Source organism: Taudactylus pleione, unplaced genomic scaffold (genome assembly GCF_031769625.1).
Source record: "Taudactylus pleione unplaced genomic scaffold, aTauple2 ptg000053l, whole genome shotgun sequence".
NCBI lineage: Eukaryota > Metazoa > Chordata > Amphibia > Anura > Myobatrachidae > Taudactylus > Taudactylus pleione.
In genome coordinates, this window is record NW_028284455.1 from 11,152,614 (window position 1) to 11,174,078 (window position 21,465).

A 21,465-nucleotide genomic window follows, 5' to 3' on the forward strand; every position below is an offset into this window, starting at 1 on the left:
GCAAACCATTGGTGAGCCACAAAAACAGGAAGACCAGATTAGAGTTTGCCAAACAACATCTAAAAAAGCCATTACAGTTCTGGAACAACATCCTATGGACAGATGAGACAAATATCAACTTGTACCAGAGTGATGGGAAAAGAAGAGTATGGAGAAGGAAAGGAACTGCTCATGATCCAAAACATACCACCTCATCATTGAAGCATGGTGGTGGTAGTGTCATGGCGTGGGCATGTATGGCTGCCAATGGAACTGGTTCCCTTGTATTTATTGATGATGTGACTGCTGACAAAAGCAGCAGAATGAATTCTGAAGTGTTTTGGGCAATATTATATGCTCATATTCAGTCAAATGCTTCAGAACTCATTGGACGGCGCCTCACAGTGCAGATGGACAATGACCCGACGCATACTGCAAAAGTAACCAAAGAGTTTTTTAAGGCTAAAAAGTGGAATGTTATGCAATGGCCAAGTCAATCCCCTGACATGAATCCGATTGAGCATGCATTTCACTTGATGAAGACAAAACTGAAGGGAAAATGCCACAAGAACAAGCAGGAACTGAAGACATTTGCAGTAGAGGCCTGGCAGAGCATCACCAGGGATGAAACCCAGCGTCTGGTGATGTCTATGCGTTCCAGACTTCAGGCTGTAATTGCCTGCAAAGGATTTGCAACAAAGTATTAAAAAGTGAAGTTAGATTTAGGATTGTTTAGTTTGTCCCATTACTTTTGGCCCCTTGGGAGGAACATATAGAAACCGTTGTAATTCCTACACCGTTCACCTGATTTGGATGTAATTACCCTCAAATTAAATCTGAAAGTCTGCATTTAAATCACATCTTGTGTGTTTCATTTCAAAGCCATTGTGGTGGTGAATAGAGGCCAAAATATGAAAATTCTGTCAATGTCCCAATATTTATGGACCTGACTGTATATATGTGTGTATATATATATATATATATATATATATATATATATTGTGATATGATCAGGAGAGGGGTCCCTCTCCTGGGGTAGATGGGCTCCCTCTTTCACACACACAGCAACCGGGAAAAAGTACACCAGTCCGGGTCCTCGTTCAAGCTGGTCGGAGACAGTCTTTAATATGCCAAATACGTAAACATAAATAAAACAAACATAAGACCTAGCCCGTCTGGGCTCTCACTACACAGTAGACTCCATCTCTACAATAATGGTAGGGCCTATTGCCCTCACCATCAACAAAACACATGCACAGTACTTACAGGAGTATAACCTAGGACAAATGTACCTGCCATTGACCACTTTACTAGTGCTTCTATCACAATATACATATATATATATATATATATATATATATATACATACATGTATATATGTGTCCTGATGACGGGTTGAAATAAACCCGAAAAGTTAATTGATGGAACTTGTTTGAAATCTTTTTATTAACCCGTTGAATGCCGCTTTCTCGACCTTTATGCAGTGCCCCCAGGCTTGCCCCTTTATGCAGTGCCCCCAGGCTGGCCCCTTTATGCAGTATGCAGTGCACCCAGACTTAAATAGTGCCCCCAGTCTGGTCCTGGTCTCGGCCCCAGCCCCAGTACTTACCTTTACTTGCTGGCCGCTTGCCTGCTCTGCCGCTCTCCGCTGCCTCGCGCTGACTGGATCTAACTAGATCCAGCAGGCGCGCGGGGCAGTTTCCTCACGTCGCGGGTGACATCATGACGTCACCCGCGCAGTGCATCACTGGGACCGCTGACCTCTGAAGTGATCGGAGGCTTCTTTAGCCTCCGGTCACTTCAGAGGCCAGTGTTCCACAGCGGGGGTCGGCGGGGAAAAGTGCAGGATGGCAGGCTGTTTCTGCCGGGCGATGCGCCTGCAGAAAACAGATATATATACATATAGTTATATTATTCTTTGTACAGCTGTGCGTACCCATTTGCTTAAGTGTTGGTTTTAGGGTCCTATGTATTAATACATACTGTGTACCGCGACAGACTTTTTAATTTTTATTTTGTGTTTCCCACACTATGTACTAAATGTAGCTCGCAAGGACAGCGGCTCCGAGAAGCGCTGTCTCTGCGGGTTACATCCCGGCCACATCAGAGGAGTCTTTCACATCTCGTCCACAGTGTCAGTTTCCGGAGCCAGACGGAGGTTGCAGGAGAGGAATCATAAAATCCCACTCCTGCAAGGATGCCTACATAAGTATAAACCGGTTAACACCATCTGAGGATGGCTTAAACCAACAGGACAAAACTCCGAAAAGCGAGTTTGGTACATAAGGGCTGTGGACTACAGCGCTAATTAGACTTTTGCAGGTGGGGACACATAATCCTATTAAATAAATATGTGTGTATATATATATATATATATATATATATATATATGAAGAAGCTTGATAATTAGGCTCCTTAACCCTTTCTCTAATCAATACATTTTTAAATGGTTGTAGACTCCATATAAAATATGCATTTTAATGTTTAAAGATAAGTAAATTACCATCCACCATCAATGGTGGATGGTGGATTTACTTATTCAGTACATACTGTAGTGATCAGCAACCATGAAATACAAGAGTAATCAGTGTATATTCACAGTTCATAACTCATGAGGACACCGACATAAACATTGTCATTTAAAGGGATCAGTAGGCTAGGCAGTAGTCAGTTTGCAGATTTTGGGGTGGAGGGTGCTGTTGGTTTGTATAAAGGCATGCTTAGCACCAACAATAATTATTAGTGGGATGCATATACACCAACAAGCAAGATGCTGTAGAAGTATAACAAAAATACAGACTGCCAGGGAGTTAATTTCTGGTGGTAGTCAGTGGTATGTAGTACCAGCACCTTTTCTGTGGATAACCTTTTGATTCTTATAACTAATTACAGAGACAGGGTATAATCAGTGAAAACTATTTACCTGGCCCCAACCAGATTACATAAAATATGGCCTTCCCAATCTAGACACTGTTGGCGTGGGTGTGGTCAAGTGGGAGAGATCCTCCATGTTTTTTGGAAGTGCCATATCATCCGCCCCCTTTGGTTGGAGTTAGAGAATCTAATTTCGAAGGTTATCGGCCTGAAGGTTTCTCTGTCCCCTACTACTGCTCTTCTGCATATTTTCACAGACAATATACCAGTTTATCACAGATACGGTATAGGTTACATTCTCATTTCTACAAAAGCAACTATTGCTCATTTCTGGAAACAGATTAAGCCTCTCCCGCTCTTACATTAAGTCCAAAATGAATTGCAGTTTTCGGATGGAAAACTTGGACTGCCCCAACTCCTCCTCTGCTAACTCCCCATTAATGAAGTGGACCACTTGGCACCAGTATTTTGGTTTTGATTAACTGTAATAATTCTAATGTGCAACATATGCCTGTACCCCCACCCCTGTATTTCCCTTTCTTTTTTTCTTAAAAAAATACCCTAATAAAAACTATTGTTTAAAAAAATAACCACCTGAAGACTCCAAGGTATGGAAGCTACTATAAATCTTTGTAACTTTGGATGTCTACCAGTGGCTGCAATATGGAGCTTTCACCAAGCCATGAAACATTACTTGTCAGACAACAAGACATACTGTATACAGAGAGAGAATGTTCTTCACACATGCAGGTAGTGGTGTATTATCTTCAAATATGTTCATGGATATTGCTACTTTAAAAAAAGAAAAAAAACATGCCTTTTGAGGCCCCCATATTTGCAACTGATTGCCACAATTCCCCATTCTGCCGATGGCTGGCTCAGGGAATCTAACAAATTCAACATGTTCGATTTCCCAGACTTGCTGATTCTGACCAAAAAGTGGTCGAGATCGGAGAGTCTGGGATTTTTAACAGACTGGTTTTTTTAGCTATCTGCAGTCAGATCGCCATTCGATGGTGGTTTTGATTGCCAATCAGCAGATCGGATTGGCAAAACAGTGGATCAGGGCCCTAAATGTATGTCCCGGATTAGCCTAGCATGAGTAACGAGAGACCTAAAATTGAAATTGAATGTAATATTTTTCACATTTATCTCCAATGATGACATTAGGGAAACAAAGTGTTTCACATATCACATAATGTACTGTACAGCAACAATAAACAGGAAAATATATTCTATAGATATAATATATATCCTACCTGCTTATAAAGCAAATGTTCATTTTCTCTTGCATAACAGAAAAGTATATCCGTAAGGATTTTCCTGACATTCTCCTGCTGGAAGTACTGCATTTCTGGAAACCTAAAAGACCCAGTTAGGAAATGAATGCTAAGCAATATTCATCAACTTAATTTGAAAGTGTGGAAAGAATTGGTTGAAAAAAAAATATCACATTTTAAACTATATGATTATACATACCAACCATACTTTATAATCCATGTGTAATTATGTCTATTTACTATTATGAATAAAAGCATACTAGTTTTTCTATAGCATTTGCAGAGCCATATAAAACTCTTAAGAATCGTTGTTGTTCCATCTACCAGGACATGAGCAGTTTTGTTATTTTCAAGTTGTATTTATTTATTAACAGTTACTTATATAGCGGCAGCATATTCCATTGCGCTTATATAAAGCTGTTTCAAAAACAGATGTCCTGTGTTGCACTATAAATACAACATATTTATCCAAAAAGACATGGAATTCCATAAAGGAGCCAAAAACCCATTTAAAATAATAAAAGAAAACATAAAAAAACTCAGCAGAATAAACTGCTAAGTGTTTAATGATAGAATACATGGATTTTTGGGGAACAAAATAAGCACATACCTAGTGGCTACTTAACCGAACAGTGGGCGTAATTCAGACCCGCTCGCAAACGCTGAGCGCTCGCAAGCGGGTCGATGGAGCCCTAATGCGCATGCGCACGACGGAGGGAGCTCCGTCGTGCACATGCGCGAGACCCGCATAGCGACAGCCAAAGCTGTCGCTATGGGTCTTGCACCAAAGGGGGTGTGCTGTCGATGGTGAGTGACAGCACGCCCCCTTTGGTGGGCGTGCCGGGGGCGTTGCTGCCCAGACAGAGGAGTTCCCATGGGAACGCCTACCATCTGGGTCCGGCCCCACTGACATCACTAGTGATGTCAGTGGGAGTGCTTTTGGCTCTGATAGAGCCAAAAGCACTCCTGGGCTTGCGGCAGCGAGACCCTACCGCAGGGTCTCGTCGCAAGCCTGATGGTCGCGATGGTCATGACCATCACGACCATCTTTTTGGCAGCTTGCATAAGCTGTGGGTGGTCACTCACAGCTATGCGAGTGGCCAGGAGGCCGCTCCATTTTTAGGTAGGAGGGCCCTGATTCAGAGCGAGTGCTCTTGTCAGGCCCAGTGTCCATCTGCACACGACAAGGCAACTCACAATATTATTAAGCTCCTCCCATTTCATTATGATGTCACAATTCCCAACTGTTTAGAGCAGATTTTGCTTAAATCAACATGTTATTGTTCAGAAATTACTTGGGTTTGATCATGGAGACAACTTTAAAGGATTCCAGTAGATATTGTCGTAATAAACCGCTAGTGGCAAGAATGTCCAGCAGACTACATAGTATACTATACTGTATAGCCAGAAAATTACAATACAATAATTAAAAAATTCAATACATACGTTCTTTTAACATCTTGCTCAACCATTGCTCTAAGTTCTTTATCTTGAAAAAACTTATTCCAGAGACTCTAAAAATAAAACATTGGATATTTATAATGTAAATTAGGACTTACAGAGTTCATTCCTTTCGTTATTGTTACATGAAGGTACATTACGCACAGCATACAACTACATTACCAAGTAGCGATAGCTAATCAACAGAAATTTTACATGAGAACGCCAACATTCTGAAATAGTCTAATAATCTATTATTATTAACACTATGAACAGCAGTGTGGTTGTAATAAAGCAACCAGAGGACAAAGGCAGGAAGGGGGCAGTACAATTAAGAGTTCTAATTTAGAAATGACAAGTTGAATTATTGGATTTACCTTACTAGTAATTTCTAAAGCTGCATACACACACAACGATTTTTTTAATGATTATCGTTAAACGATATCGTTTAACGATAATCGTTTGCAAAAATCGTTCACTTTCTGAGTCAAACGATGAACGATTATCGTTCATGCGCGTTCACGTTTGTAGTTTGTCATTTGTAGTTTAGTCAGACTTGTCAACTCAACGATTTTCATTAAGGGAATATGCAAAAATCGTTTGTAGTTCATAAAAATCGTTCATGACATTTAGTAAATGAACAACTTTAGTAAACGATTTTAGTTAATTTTTTCAAGGGAAAAAATCGTTTACTAAAATCGTTCATTAAAAAAATCGTTGTGTGTGTACGCAGCTTTAGGTTTACAATATTTATATTTTAAGGTGTACACAACTTGTATGCAAATGTACCTATCAGTTTGTATAAAGTATTAGAAGAAAATGGAAAAAAAAACAATGTGCGATCATCAAAATCCTCCATTGGGGTGTAACAAGTACTGTAACCAGACTGAATGGCCACGATGTAGTGGGCATTTATGAAGGATACTACACCAGGATAGGCTGAGGGTTTTTTTTTTTTTTCATTCTCTTTTAAGATAGTAAAACTCTCTGATATCTGAATACAATGGAATGCTTCCATCTTCCTCTGCGTGGAGCCAGGGGCGGATCTAGACTGTTCTTTTAGGGGGGGGGAGGGAGGGGTAGCATTTTATTGATTATGACTCCTCCTCTTTCCTGTATTGGCACCTCCCCTTTCTGGCCCCAACACCTCCCCTTTACAGGTTTTTTATGTGTGGCCACATTGATTATTACAGTGTATATGTTTATTTATTCACTATGTGTGAATACACAGTTTTAGCAACAGCAGCCATCTCCCTGCTCCCCCCTCCCCCAGCCATCTCCCTGCAACTCCCCTTCCTGTCCAAGAGCAGAAGCCATCCTCCCCTTTGTGTAAGGGGCAGAGGCAGCCATCTCCCTGCTCCCCTCCCCAGCCATCTCCCTGCAACCCCCCTTCCTGTCCGAGAGCAGAAGCCATCCTCCCCTTTGTGTAAGGGGCAGAGGCAGCCATCTCCCTGCCCCCCCTCCCCCAGCCATCTCCCTGCAACCCCTTCCTGTCCGAGAGCAGAAGCCATCCTCCCCATTGTGTAAGGGGCAGAAGCAGCCATCTCCCTGCTGCCCACGTCCCCAACCATCTCCCTGCTGCCCCCTTCCCCAGCCATCTTCCTGCTTTCCCTCTTCCTTTGCCCGAAGGCAGAAGGAGCCATCCCCCCTCCCCTATGTGCTGGAGCAGTAGCAGCGGTGTAGGACGGAGGCTGTAATGTTTCCTTGCACAGTGTCAGTAGCGCACATACAGCGCCACTGTGCAGGGACGGCTCCCCGATGACAGCCTGACACTGACACCCCCGCCAGATGGAGAGCGAATTACACAGGCTCCGATCACAGCACAGCCTACTAAGCTCAGTGCATGATGCGGACTGTGCTAGGGGGAGGCGATCCGTGGAGCTATGTTTGGAAACTCAAATAAAAAGTCTACATAAATGAGAATTTATATCTTAGTCATGTGTTATGGAGAGTGCTCGCATACAAGGGGAAATGTGATGTAGTGTGTATTTTGCCTTTCATAAATTTGCTCTATAAATAGCTGAATATCGTTGACTGAGAAATCGCACTGTATGACATTTCCCCATACTTGCCGACATTCTTGCTGACACAGCATGGGACGTTATGTGGTATATAGGGGTGTGACCAGGGACATTACTCGACATTAGGGGAGAAGCAGATGGCGTTGCCGCGTCATTGTGGACCCGCCACCACAGCAGCACTGCTGAGATTACCGGCATTGTAAAGCAGGGGACGGGATCATGTTGAAGCGATTCCGGGGGTATGAGTGCGAGTGGAGGCTGGCCAGGAAACTTGCCCACTTTTCCAGGGGGGCCAGAAGCACGGCCCGGTTTTTGGGAGCCTCCCAGCCATTCTGGGAGAGTAGGCAAGCATGCAATTCCCCCACAGTGTGCTCTCCATATCTGGCATGTCTTTAATTAATATTTCAACACAGGGTAACACTGCAAAACATGTTTATGTAGACATCACATTTTTATGATTCAATTTTTCAAAAATACTTGTAGTGCTGGCTACCAAAGTATAGTCCTTTAACTAACATTACTGTACATGCTACTGAGTAGGCTAAAGATACAGATAGATTAAAAGGCTTCATATACGTTTTAAATCTGAACCCAGCCTATGTAATAATCTTGTGGAATCCAACAATATTTTTATATTTAAAAGTGCCTTAACTTCATTCCTAATTGGCTTAATGTATTTAAATGAAAATAAAGCCAAGTAGTTGGTTTATTTCTATTAAATATATTGAAAACCCTAAAGTTACAATTAGCAATGAATTTTGAAAAGGGTTTTAAGCATAATTTTTGGAATCATTATTGCATATCCCCAATTTTGGAAGCAGATAAAATACAGTCCTGACATATATGACGGCACATCAGACAACAAAACCAGTTCGCCATGGACAAGGGAACACAATACAAAATGATTCATTTACATGCTGAAATTACAAGGTAGGCGGAACTTAGATGATGAGATGTTGGTAGCAGTGAGAAGGAGTGGAGATCAGTGATGCTGGTCCATCCGCTATAGTGGTTCCTGCTCAGCTATTCCGAACATGCATGGGAGGAGTCGCATGCATTGAAAAGCCCTTTTATGAACTGAAAGCTCAGACAGCTTCACTGCGCTTTGACAGACTTTGGCTACATGTTCTTAAAAGCAGAATGGGCGCCTCTCCGGGACAGATCACTTCAAATTTTGTTTGGGTGGTAGAAAGGGTTTACATATCAATCATGACATTGTCTACTTACCCCCTCATCCTGTGACAATGGATTATTTATCATTAAATCTTGCTGTCCAGCAGCTTTCCGTGGATTTGTAATATGCTAAATTAAGGCAAAAAAGAACGTCATCACATTGCTTGCAAATAAACACTGTTTCAACACAGCACTGGATATTAGTGGAAATATCACTTACTATTTCCTTAATCTTTTTATACCGTGTTCTTAACTGCACCGTTTCACTTATCCATTGGCTTCTATCATGGGGTAAAACATTTAGAAACAGCTGCCAATAAAAAAAATGTAAATGTGTTATAAATAAGCTTAGGAAAGGACAATGATTATCAGGGGAAAAAAATAACACATAGAAAATAAGGCTGTAAGAAAATGAAAAGTGAAAATAATTGGCGCAGATAATAAGTTGGATAGGTGGCACTCTAACACAACATTCTTTATAAATAACCCAGCATCGATGCTAGACAGCTCACTGGAACTTCATACAGAAAGAGAATTGTTACAGGGCACAAAGGGGGAGACTTGTAGTATGAGAAGTCAATACTGGAAGATGACGAGAGGGAGTCCGGTAAACTAGCAATGTATATTATATAATGCTAATAATAAGAAATACAATTTCTGAATGGGGTTAATTTACTTGTGGGTATAAAATTAAAGTCTGGGTTTGAAACACGGAATATTCCAGCTGACAATGACAGTAGGAGTTATTAACAAATAATTGGATGAACATTTACACTAAACTATAATAAATAATGTGCCATTTGATTTCATTTTCTAACTTGCATATCCAGTTAAACCTATTTTCAATTGCTAGCAATGCTCTAGTAATTTTTTTTTATCAATATTAGTAAAAATGATAACGCTCAGTTGTTCCATTTACTACTATGCAGTGAAAAGTTGTATAATTAAAATACAGTAAAATGCTTCTAAACATATCTCCACTCTGTCACTTGCACTAATAGAACCGGACCGCCAGAAACACCGCAGCCGGGATATTGACTGAATCCCCTACCATCAATGACAGAGAAGTTCCTCGCTCCACGATCATTACATGTTTAAATCAGAGTAAATGCTTTATGTGAAATAAGGAAATAGTGAGCACTTACACATGTGCTAGAGAAGATCTTTGTGACATCATTAAGTACATGGGAAACTTAAACCAGGAATCCCATGCAAACAATACTAATAGATCCATGCAGAATGGCTCCAATACTATCATTGTATTCACATACAGAATTCTGAAAATAAATTAAATTATATTTTTAAATCCAGACAGCGTGAGCCCGGCAGCAGTGAAAATCCTGATTGTCCTAGGTAAGTATTTCCTACCATATTCCAAACCTCCCTTAGGGGTGCCTTACCCTAACCTACCCCCCAGTGCCTAACCCTAATTCCCCGTCTAAGTGCCTAAACCTAACCCCCCTTCCCCGCCGCCTAAACCTAAGTCCCCCGGGGGGTGCCTAACCCTAACCCCACCCTTCCCCTAGCCTAAACCTAACATCCCGGGGGGTGCCTAACCCTAAGTCCCCCTGGGAACCCTAAACCTAACCCTCCCCCCCCACAGCTGTCCGTGCCCGGCTTACCCTCGATTGGTAAGCCGGGTGCCGGCTCCCGGCGTAGGTCTAAAGACTGGCGTCGGGATTTCGATGCCGATCATTAGATACCTGCCGGGATTAAACAGTCGGGATGCCGACGGATGGCATTTAGACCATCGGCATCCGACTGCATCCCTATAATTAGTTCAGCATGCAACCAAATAAAATCCCTATATTTACTGTAAAATTTAGATACATGTTGTATACTTAAACTGGGTACACATTATATGATGTCACAAACTATGCGACAGTCATAGATTTCACTAAATCCCATAACACACAATATAGAGCGTACACACTGTGCAAACTTCTGAACGGCAGCAATCATGTCTGGGGATTGTATCCAATTAATCGTTTCTCCTGTACACTATGGCCCTCATTCAGAGCCATACGCTCTGAGCAGAGCGCACGCTCTGAATGAGGGCCGGGCTCCATTTTCATGGAGCGTCCTCCTGGACGCTCGTATAGCTGTGGGTCACCACCCACAGGCTATACGAGCGTGTATTGTGATGGACGCGATGGTCGAGACCATCGCGACCATCGAATTTGCGAGCCGGAGCCTGCGGTTGAGGTTTTCAACCGCAAGCTCCGGAGTGATTTTGGCTCTATCAGAGCCAAAATCACTCCCACTGACATCACTAGTGATGTCAGTGGGCCGGCTTTTGACGGGAGGCGTTCCCGTGGGAACGCCCCCGTCAGGGAGGCACGCCCCTGGCACGCCCACCAAAGGGGGCGTGCTGTCAATCAACATTGACAGCACGCCCCCTTTGATCGGACACAACGAGCGAAGGACTTTCCTTCGCTCGTCGCGTCTGGCGCATGCGCACGACGGAGCTCCCTCCGTCGTGCGCATGCTCAGTCCATAACATCGACCCACTTGCGAGCGGACAGCCGCTCGCGAGTGGGTCTGAATCAGGCCCTATGTGCGGTTGTGATTACACACTACACGATGGGCACAACATCGTACACTGCATCGACCCATCTTATATGCAGAAGAACAGATGGGACGATGCAAGAAATGACGACACTGAATAACGGATTGGGCAAACACACTAAATGATGTGTACAATATATCGCTCTGATCCGCATTGGGGTGATATATTGGACGGGGATGCAGTTTATATGGCGGTGGATGGGATGCCGGTAGTAGAAATACTGACGCCAGAATCCTGCCGCCCAGCATAATGCAGACACCGATATCCCGAAGGACATCAGGATACCAGCATTGGTAACCTGACCACCGGAATCCCGAAAGTCCAGACGGCGGTAAGTAAGCGCAGTTAGCCGGGGATGGGGGAGTTAGCATTAGGCACCCCTGGGGGGATATTAGGGGTAGGTACCCCCCAGGGAGGGTTACCCTACGGTAAGGGGGGGGTTAGGCACCACCGGAGGGAGGTTAGGGATAGGCACCACCCTGGAAGGGTTAGGTTTAGGGTGCAGGAAGGGGGGTTAGGGTTAGGCACCACCAGGGGTAGGTTAGGCACCCCCCAGGGAGGTTAGGGTTAGGCACCACTAAGGGAGGGTTAGGGTTAGAGGGGGGGGGAGAGGGGAGGGTTAGGGTACCTACTTGCCCCTGTCGGGATTTTGTACCATTCAGGCCTCCAGCATCGATATTTGCCGGCATCTCATACGGATTCCATTGGACGATAGATCGTATAATGTGTACCCAGCTTTAGGAATAAAAATTATGTCCCTGATGAAGACAAAGTATAACTACCTCCAGTTATGAAGGAGTTAAAACAAAAAAGGTACCTGCATGCCTCTACTGTAAAAAGATAATGACACCAAAAAAAAATAGGAATTTAAATGATCACTTAAAGATCTGCACTTCTTGACCTGGATCCAAAGATACAAAACAGGTACATAGTGGGGCAAAGAATATAAAGACCAACACCAATTGCCATGCTATGGCCTGATCCACCAGAAGCTGAGCGTTGTTCTGTGTATATGAGCATAAACACAGACACCACTGTGGTGACTATAGTGTATGTGGTCAAAATGCAGGAAGGAAAAGCTTTTCTTCCTAAATCACCAATGTCATAAATACACTTTACATATCATTAGCGCATTCCACAGTGCTGTAGTTACAGGATTTTAAAAGACAGACATTATTTTATGGCTGGGTGATTTACTCTGCAAGAAAGAATATATTTGAAAGCGGACACATCACTGTATCATCTCTATAGAGTGCTTTAGGTTCATTTTGCCTAATTATTATGTTCCTTTTGGTATAAAGTATGGCTGAATTAACCTCTGCAGTGTGCTGCACCATCTGTTGGCATTAGTAAAACATGCATGATGTCTGCATGTGTGGAGTAGGGGTGTGCACCGGACACTTTTCGTGTTTTGTGTTTTGGTTTTGGATCTGGATCTTTCTTCGTGTTTTGGATCTGGATTGGTTTTGCCAAAACCACCCTTCCGTGTTTTGGGTTCTGGGTTTTGTGTTTTGGATCTGGATTTTTTCTTAAAAAATAAAAAAAACCCGCTAAAATCACATAAATGGGCCTTTTTTTGTTCCTACGCTATTAATAACCCCAATAACATTAATTTCCACTCATTTCCACTCTATTCTGAACACCTCACACCTCACAATATTGTTTTTAGGCCAAAAGGTTGTACCGAGGAAGCTGGATGACTATGCTAAGCGACACAAGGGGGCGGCACAAACACGTGGCCCATCTAGGAGTGGCACTGCAGTGGCAGACAGGAAGCCAATCAGCGTTATGGTGCCCATTTGCATGTAGCACGAACCCGGGAGATCCGTGCTACATGCATCTGTGTGATTGGCACAGAGCAATGACAGGTCCGTGAGACCCGTCTGTGCTGCTGTGGTAAAAAAAAAAAAAACCTGTGTAAAAAAAGAAAAAAATGGCGTGCACCCCCCCAAAAAAGAGCAACCAGCCCCGGGCATTAGTAACCCAGTGCTGGGTGTGCTTAAATACAGGGGACAAACGACGTAGGGGTCCCCTGTACTTAAGCACAACCAGCACCGGGCTAGTCAGAACCAGCGCTGGTTGCCAAAATACGGGGGACAAACGACGTAGGGGTCCCCTGTATTCTGCGCAACCAGCTCTGGGCTCTGATCCGGTCCTGGTTCTGGAAATATAGGGGACAAAAAATGAGTAGGGTTCCCCTGTATGTTCCAGAACCAGCACTGGACTTTTTCTAGCGGGGGGCTGATGCCACAGCCAGGGGAGCCCTTTCACCGGGCCCCCCAGCCGCAGCATCAACCCTGACCGCTAGTCAGCCCAGGCCGGGGATCCCTGGAGAGCTGGGGACCCCCCCAATAAAGGGGTCACCCTCTCCAGGGCACCCCAGGCCCAGGCTGATAGCCCGGGGCTATCCCCGCCACCCCTGGTGGCGGTGGGTGGCGGGTTGATTGTGTGGTGTGGTGTAAATAAAGAATATCAAACATTGTCTTTACAAGTAGAACTGCAAGTCCCAGCTAGCCTGCCCCGCATGCTGGTACTTGGAGAACCACAAGTACCAGCATGCAGGGCATTAAGGGCCCACTAGTACCTGTAGTTCACCTGTAAAAAAAATGTTTAAAAAAACACAGGACACACACACCGTGACAGTATAAGTTTATTAAACATACATACACACACACACATGTACACATACTCACCTATGTAACCTGTAGCATCGGTCCACTTGTCCGGTAAAGTATCCCTAGGGGACCTGTGAAAAAAAACATACTCACCATCTCCTATGCGAGGTTCTGTCCTCTTCGTTCCAAAGTAGGCATCCCCGGACTTGGCAAAAAAAAAAAACGAAAACGCGATCCACGAACTTAGTACCGTTCTATAGAACGGTACTTCCCGAATGAGAGCTTAGCGGCGGGGTATCACCATGGAAACCCCGCTGCTAAGCGTTCATTGGCTGAGAGAGGTCATCTCCCGTCTCTCAGCCAATGAACGGCTCCCTCCATTGTAGTCAATGGTGGGAACCGCAGGGTAAACTTTAATAACCTTGCGGCTCCCAGCATTGACTACAATGGAGGGAGCCGTTCATTGGCTGAGAGAGACGGGAGATGGCCTCTCTCAGCCAATGAACGCTTAGCAGCGGGGTTTCCATGGTGATACCCCGCCGCTAAGCTCTCATTCGGGAAGTACCGTTCTATAGAACGGTACTAAGTTCGTGGATCGCGTTTTCGTTTTTTTTTTTTGCCAAGTCCGGGGATGCCTACTTTGGAACGAAGAGGACAGAACCTCGCATAGGAGATGGTGAGTATGTTTTTTTTCACAGGTCCCCTAGGGATACTTTACCGGACAAGTGGACCGATGCTACAGGGTTACATAGGTGAGTATGTGTACATGTGTGTGTGTGTATGTATGTTTAATAAACTTATACTGTCACGGTGTGTGTGTCCTGTGTTTTTTTTAAACATTTTTTTACAGGTGAACTACAGGTACTAGTGGGCCCTTAATGCCCTGCATGCTGGTACTTGTGGTTCTCCAAGTACCAGCATGCGGGGCAAGCTTGCTGGGACTTGCAGTTCTACTTGTAAAGACAATGTTTGATATTCTTTATTTACACCACACCACACAATCAACCCGCCACCCACCGCCACCAGGGGTGGCGGGGATAGCCCCGGGCTATCAGCCTGGGCCTGGGGTGCCCTGGAGAGGGTGACCCCTTTATTGGGGGGGTCCCCAGCTCTCCAGGGATCCCCGGCCTGGGCTGACTAGCGGTCAGGGCTGATGCTGCGGCTGGGGGGCCCGGTGAAAGGGCTCCCCTGGCTGTGGCATCAGCCCCCCGCTAGAAAAAGTCCAGTGCTGGTTCTGGAACATACAGGGGAACCCTACTCATTTTTTTCCCCTGTATTTCCAGAACCAGGACCGGATCAGAGCCCAGAGCTGGTTGCGCAGAATACGGGGGACCCCTACGTCGTTTGTCCCCCGTATTTTGGCAACCAGCTCTGGTTCTGACTAGCCCGGTGCTGGTTGTGTTTAAGTACAGGGGACCCCTATGTCGTTTGTCCCCTGTATTTAAGCACACCCAGCACTGGGTCACTAATGCCCGGGGCTGGTTGCTCTTTTTTGGGGGGGGAGGACGCCATTTTTTTCTCTTTTTACACAGGTTTTTTTTTTTTTATTTACCACAGCAGCACAGACGGGTCTCACGGACCCGTTAGTGCTCTGTGTCAATGACACAGATGCAAGTAGCACGGATCTCCTGGTCCGTGCGTGCATCTGTGTCATTGAAATACACAGCAGCACAGACGGGTCTCACTGACCCATCTGTGCTCTGTGTCACTGTCAATCACACAGATGCATGTAGCACGGATCTCACAAGTCCGTGCTACATGCAAATGAGCACCATAATGCTGATTGGCTGAGAGCCGTGACAGACGGCTCTGTCAGCCAATCAGCACTTTGCCCATTAAAGGCAAAGGCATTTTTTTTTAAATGGCCGCTCGAGGCAAAACCTCGAGATCCGACAGCAGATCTCGAGGTTTTGCCTCGGGAGAGGGATCCGGGGCAGACAGGGAGATCCGAGCTTGGGCTCGGATCGCCCCGGATCCCCGAAGTTCGGGTGGGTTCGGTTCTCAGGGAACCGAACCCGCTCATCCCTAGTGTGGAGTACAGTATACTAGGAGCTGCACAATACGCTTGGTGCATACACTGCCCATGTACAGATTGGGATTGGTGCTCAATCAAGGCTGAATAAGTGAATCTTATGTAATGTATTCAGGGTTGGACCCCATGGCAGCTCACATCAGTAGTGTATATACAGTATATTAAAAAGCGTATTTTGTTCTTCATACACTTACAATGTTTTCTGTATTTATTGAAAGAATTCCAAGTATTTGAAGATTGGAACACTGCCCATTAATTGACCAGGATAGGGGTGGAGTACTGTGTAACCTGTGGGGGTTCAGAATACAGGAACCACACAGTAAATATACAGGGGTTGGGGGTGTTTTTAAAAAAATAAACAAATGTACATTTAGTTTGAATCCCAATATACAGTAGGCGTGTATAAACAGATCTATCAGCTGGATTTATGTAAGAGTGGGGTAGTTGAAAAGTAGCGTATCGAGTGGTCCGGAAACCCCTGGCAAAGAGTATGACTTGCTCAGCTGCAATGCAAGATCATGATGTTGCATACTCAGCACATATTTGCCTACTTTTGAAAAAGCATTTCAGGGAGATTATGAAAGCAACACCTTTGAGCGCGACAGTAAAGTGGACGTGTACTGCTACATCTGAGAGGCGTGTCATAAAACTGACTTACATCCACATGTAACTGAGTCCCAAAACATTTAGTAAAATCTATATGTATTGTGTTTTACACATTAGTGGCCACAAGAAACCTAATACGTAGCCATTGGGAGTATAGTGCCTTATAACCAATGTATATATTTCTGATTTCTTTCTTTCCACATGTATATAACGGAATGTAGTCAGGATACCGGCAGTCGAAATGCCGACCACCAGAATCCCGACACTGAAAACCTGGCATGGGATTACAGATAGGCATCTAAATACTGATGCCTATCATTAGCCCCACGCCGAAATCCCAACATACGGAACGTAGGAAAGCCAGGCCTTGCGATGTATTAGCCAGGGGGGGGGGGAGGAGGGTTAGGTCTAGGCACCACCGGGTGGACTTCGGGTTAGGCACCCCCCAGGAGGGTTAGGTTTAGGCTAGGGGAAGGGGAGGGTTAGGCACGACCGGGAAACGTTTAGGAACCTCCAGGGAGAGTTAGGTATAGGGTGCGGGGAGGCGGGGTTAGGGTTAGGCACTACCTCTCAAGTCTTAGGGTTGGGCACCCACAAGGGAGGGTTAGTGTTAGGGGGGGGAGAGGGGAGGGTTAAATATACTTACCAGCAGGCGTCGGGATTATGATGTGTCGGGCTTCCAGGGTCGGGATTTCAACCAACGCCTTTTAAGCCATCGGTATTTCATATCCAATCCGTATATAACAGCTATATAATGGGTGTATGGTGCAATGAGGGAGATTGCTAGACCCTTCAGGGAGTCAGGGAGATTGCTACTATTTCAGGGAGTCTCCCTGACAATCAGGGAGAGTTGGCAAGTATGACTCAGCACTTCTTGGCCACAACATCATGGAGGCTCCGTAATGGAACCCAGAGCCAGGAGTTTGGACCAATAGGCAAGGCAGAAGTGAATTGATGAGAGTCTTCCTTGAGTTGCTACAGGCAACCCAGGGGTTAAAATCTGTGGGCTGGCTGAGCCGCGTGGTGATCCCCTTTGACCTCAAATTATTTTAATTACATGAACATGTACTGTAGATTAGAATGATACATGTTCATTAGTGCATCACACGCAGCAAAGTTATTTTAAGCATGTTATTACAGTGAACTGAAAATAAAATAAAAAAAGCAGCACTTTACTACAAAATATGCATACATACATTACATTAATGGTTTGGCAAAATAATGATGCACTTATCACATATAACGATATATATCTTCACATGCCACGAGATTTTGTGTGAGCATATGAGGGAGGCTGTAAAACAAGAAAATGTGAGGCTATATTGGCAATCTGATCTCTTGCATGGCTACATTACGCTGTATGCTGGCATGTCACTTCTTGGCAATGGTGCATACAGGCTATCTAGTGGTATGTGAGCCTTGGCTATGCTGGGCATGTGGAGCTACAGTATATGGAGGCTGTGTTCGACAGTATTAGTTTGCCATGCTGTGCATGTTATTTTCTCAATATAAAAAATTGTACACCAGCTTGTACCATAGCACACATGATACAAAGTACTAAGCGTTACATTTCAGTATATACACATTTTTCCACCAAACATGCATGTAACGTATGTAATTGTTGCACCACAGAATGTGCCTTGCTATGTACTAAGAACTACTGTATACAGTATATTAATTAAAATATTAACTATTTTAACATTTTTATACAGTCCTCCCATGTCAGCACACTATAGCAAATTAATATGGTGCTGGGTTGTGTACTACATATATGTTTTTTTTTTCTCTAACGGAATGCAAGTTTAAATTATTTTGTGGTCATCTTTGATACATTAACTACACGTGGCATGAAGGTAACATCACATGCTAAATACTTATGTTTACATCTCTGCATTAATAAGAATGTTACTTATCGTTTCACTAAAACCAGTGGCATCACTACGCTGCTATTTCCAATCCTAGTGGATTGCTGCTGGCTTGTATTTAAATGGATATGACACACGCCACAAGATCAACACCTAATACATTGCGTGTAGGTAATAGGTGCATCGCAAACTCAATGAAAAAATGTGAAGATGTCATGTTGACTTTAAATTGGAAACTCATTAGCACAGTGAGGTAGATTTTCATAAGCTGTGTAAATGTGGCTCCTCCGTGTGTTACATTCAAGTCTACTAATCACAATAAAACTGAATTGTGATTTTACCAATATGTATTCCGCCCCTCAGATAACTCTCAGCTAGACATTTCCTATAATCACTGACGACAGTAAGAATGCTTTACTGCACTCCCATTGCCTGTTCTGCATGGTTAGGTATTTTTTTAATAATAAATTTAGATTTTAGAAATATTAGTGTTCAGAGAATTAGGTAATTAATCAGTTTTTATTCATTTAAAAGATTGTTTCCGCTGTTATTTATGGCCTTTGCATTTAGTATCTGTATTAACTTATTCTCCTGAAGGAACCACGTGCCTTACCACTCAATATGTAATAATTCATGTAGAAAGAATACAGAAATTGGTTGTCATTTGGAATCCAATTTGCAGATATCATGTTTATATATGGATTGCTATTATGTAAGCTTTGTGAAATTTGAAGACATTTCATGGCCCAGGACGAGGCTAATAATTGTGTTTCTAGAACGTGAACATTTCTATTTCAAGGCGTAAAGGAGAACTCCATTTAAAAAAAAAAAAAAAAAACACAAAGAAAATAAATTCCCCTCATCCACCTACCTTTCCCTAGAATGACTATCATTTGTGGTCTGCGCATGTGCGAAGTGATGGGAGCATGGAGAAATACGCTCATAAGAAGAACGCAGCACTACTGTATATAGTTATTGTGATGCTGCATCATCCTGAAACCCATCGGTTATGGGTGTAATTAGGGCCAGATTAACAATGGGGCAGATGGAGCTTCAGCTCCAGGCCCCGCCCATCATAATGACAGCATGATGATGATTGGCCACTAGTTGGCTACATGGTTTGGTCAAAATTCATAAATATTAAAAATGTATTTCTATTTTTCTCACAAACTTATGCAATTTTCATACTTTTACATATTTAGGGAGACGTTGGGGCAGATGGGACGTACATGCCCACATGGCACTGGCTACACCCACACTAATACTGCTCACTCCTCCTCTGCTTCTTACAATAGGCCCTTGAACATTTTCAGCCCCAGCCCCATGTGTCCCTAAATCTGGCCCCGGCCGTAATCCATGAGAATGGTGGTCACTAATGTATCCAGTTTCTAGATGAAGGTAGGGACTACTAGGTAAACCTACACAGCAGCCTAGGATTCCAAGATGCATAAAGCGCCTTGTACACTGAATGAGTAACATAATGTCACTCATGTCTTGTTACCTGGTGCCCCCTACTGAACGCCATTAAGATGAAAGGTCAATGGCCCGGCAGCTTTTTACCTGTGAAACTGATGGCTACTGCTATTCCATGTTAGTAATACTGTTGCAGTGGTTGTTGTGGGAGGTGTCTAGGATCCTCAAGATCCATGCACTGGCCCTGTATGAAGGATTTAGTATTCACATACTACTCCTGTATGCTGAAACAAGCAATTCAAGTAATACATGCACATTAGTTCTCATTGTTAATAGTTGAATGCAAACAATTTGCATGTACAGTAGCTGAAGAACCCATATTTTAGTAAAGACTGAGCACCTTGTTATTTTCAAACCTTCAATTCTTATTCATATGTAATGTCCTCAGTTTTGAAGTGGGAGAGGATAAAACAACTTGCAGCAAATCACAGATGATTGAAATCTTACAGCAACACGTTATTTAACAGAACGAGAGTTGGAAAGTGGAAGGAGTATGGATGGACAATCATAGGTCCTACATCAATAATTTGATTCATAACAAGATCGGCACATGCAAATTGAATATGGTCAATAATCGTAGAAATAGTATTGATATATTCCGCTATTGATATTCTGCACATGCACAGATATATATTTTTTTTCCTTAGACAAAAAAACTTACGGTTTCACATGTCCCATTAAGGCTTCTTAGACATGATCTGAAATTTCACAAAACCTACTGAATTTGTGACACTCAAACTTATTAAAGCAATGAAATTCCGATCATTAAGGCTGACGCCTTAATGGCAGTACCAGATTATGGTCTACATGGGCCTGGAGCTGACATTTAAGAAGGGCCTATTGTGTGTTGCCACAGGAGGTGTTACCAGCTCGGCGGGGGTGTGACTAGTAATGTGGGGGCCAATGCTATGGGGAAGATCAGTATGAAATACCGACAGTCGGGATCCTGGCGGTCAGAATTCTGATGCTGGGATCCAGACAGGGTTAACATACCGACACTTGCTTGTCGGTATGCTAACCCTCCCCCTCTCCCTACCCTAACCCTCTCTCTTTGGTGCCTAATCCTAACCTCCCCCCCTAGTGCCTGCACCTAACCTCCCCCTACCCGCACCCTAAACCTAACCCTCCCCCTAGTGCCTAACCCTAACCCCCCAATAGTGCCTTACCTTAACCCCCCAATAGTGCCTTACCCTAACCCCTAAACCTAATCCTCCCCACCACCCCGCTACTTACCTTCGGCATCCCAGCGGTCGGGATGCTGGTGCTGGAATGTAAGCGTCGGCATCCCGCTATGGGGTTGTGGGCTGCACAGGTAGTGTGGTCTGTGACATGGGGTATGTGTAGTACCATGGAGAGGGTACAGCTACCGCCTACTTTCGACAACATACATCTCCTTCCCCCCTTTGCTTGTATGAAGCATACACCACCTGTTATATTATTGATTACTGAAAAAAAATAATTATATATATATATATATATGCTGCAGCGTATGGGTATGAAAACACTTTAGCGACACTCCCATAATACGCCCATGGGAT

General features: G+C 43.9%; 1 protein-coding gene across 4 annotated transcripts in view; it reads right to left on the minus strand.

The window, feature by feature from the left end:
• Positions 1–21,465, minus strand: part of TBC1D5 (TBC1 domain family member 5) — a 728,182-nt gene that overhangs the window by 306,576 nt on the left and 400,141 nt on the right. For all 4 annotated transcript variants that reach the window (XM_088463373.1, XM_088463358.1, XM_088463381.1 and 1 more), the window contains 4 exons: positions 8,988–9,077; positions 8,822–8,896; positions 5,580–5,647; positions 4,113–4,215 (listed from right to left, as the gene is read on the minus strand). In XM_088463373.1, the coding sequence (XP_088319499.1) occupies positions 4,113–4,215; positions 5,580–5,647; positions 8,822–8,896; positions 8,988–9,077 (336 nt within the window). The remainder of the gene's footprint in view (positions 1–4,112; positions 4,216–5,579; positions 5,648–8,821; positions 8,897–8,987; positions 9,078–21,465) is intronic.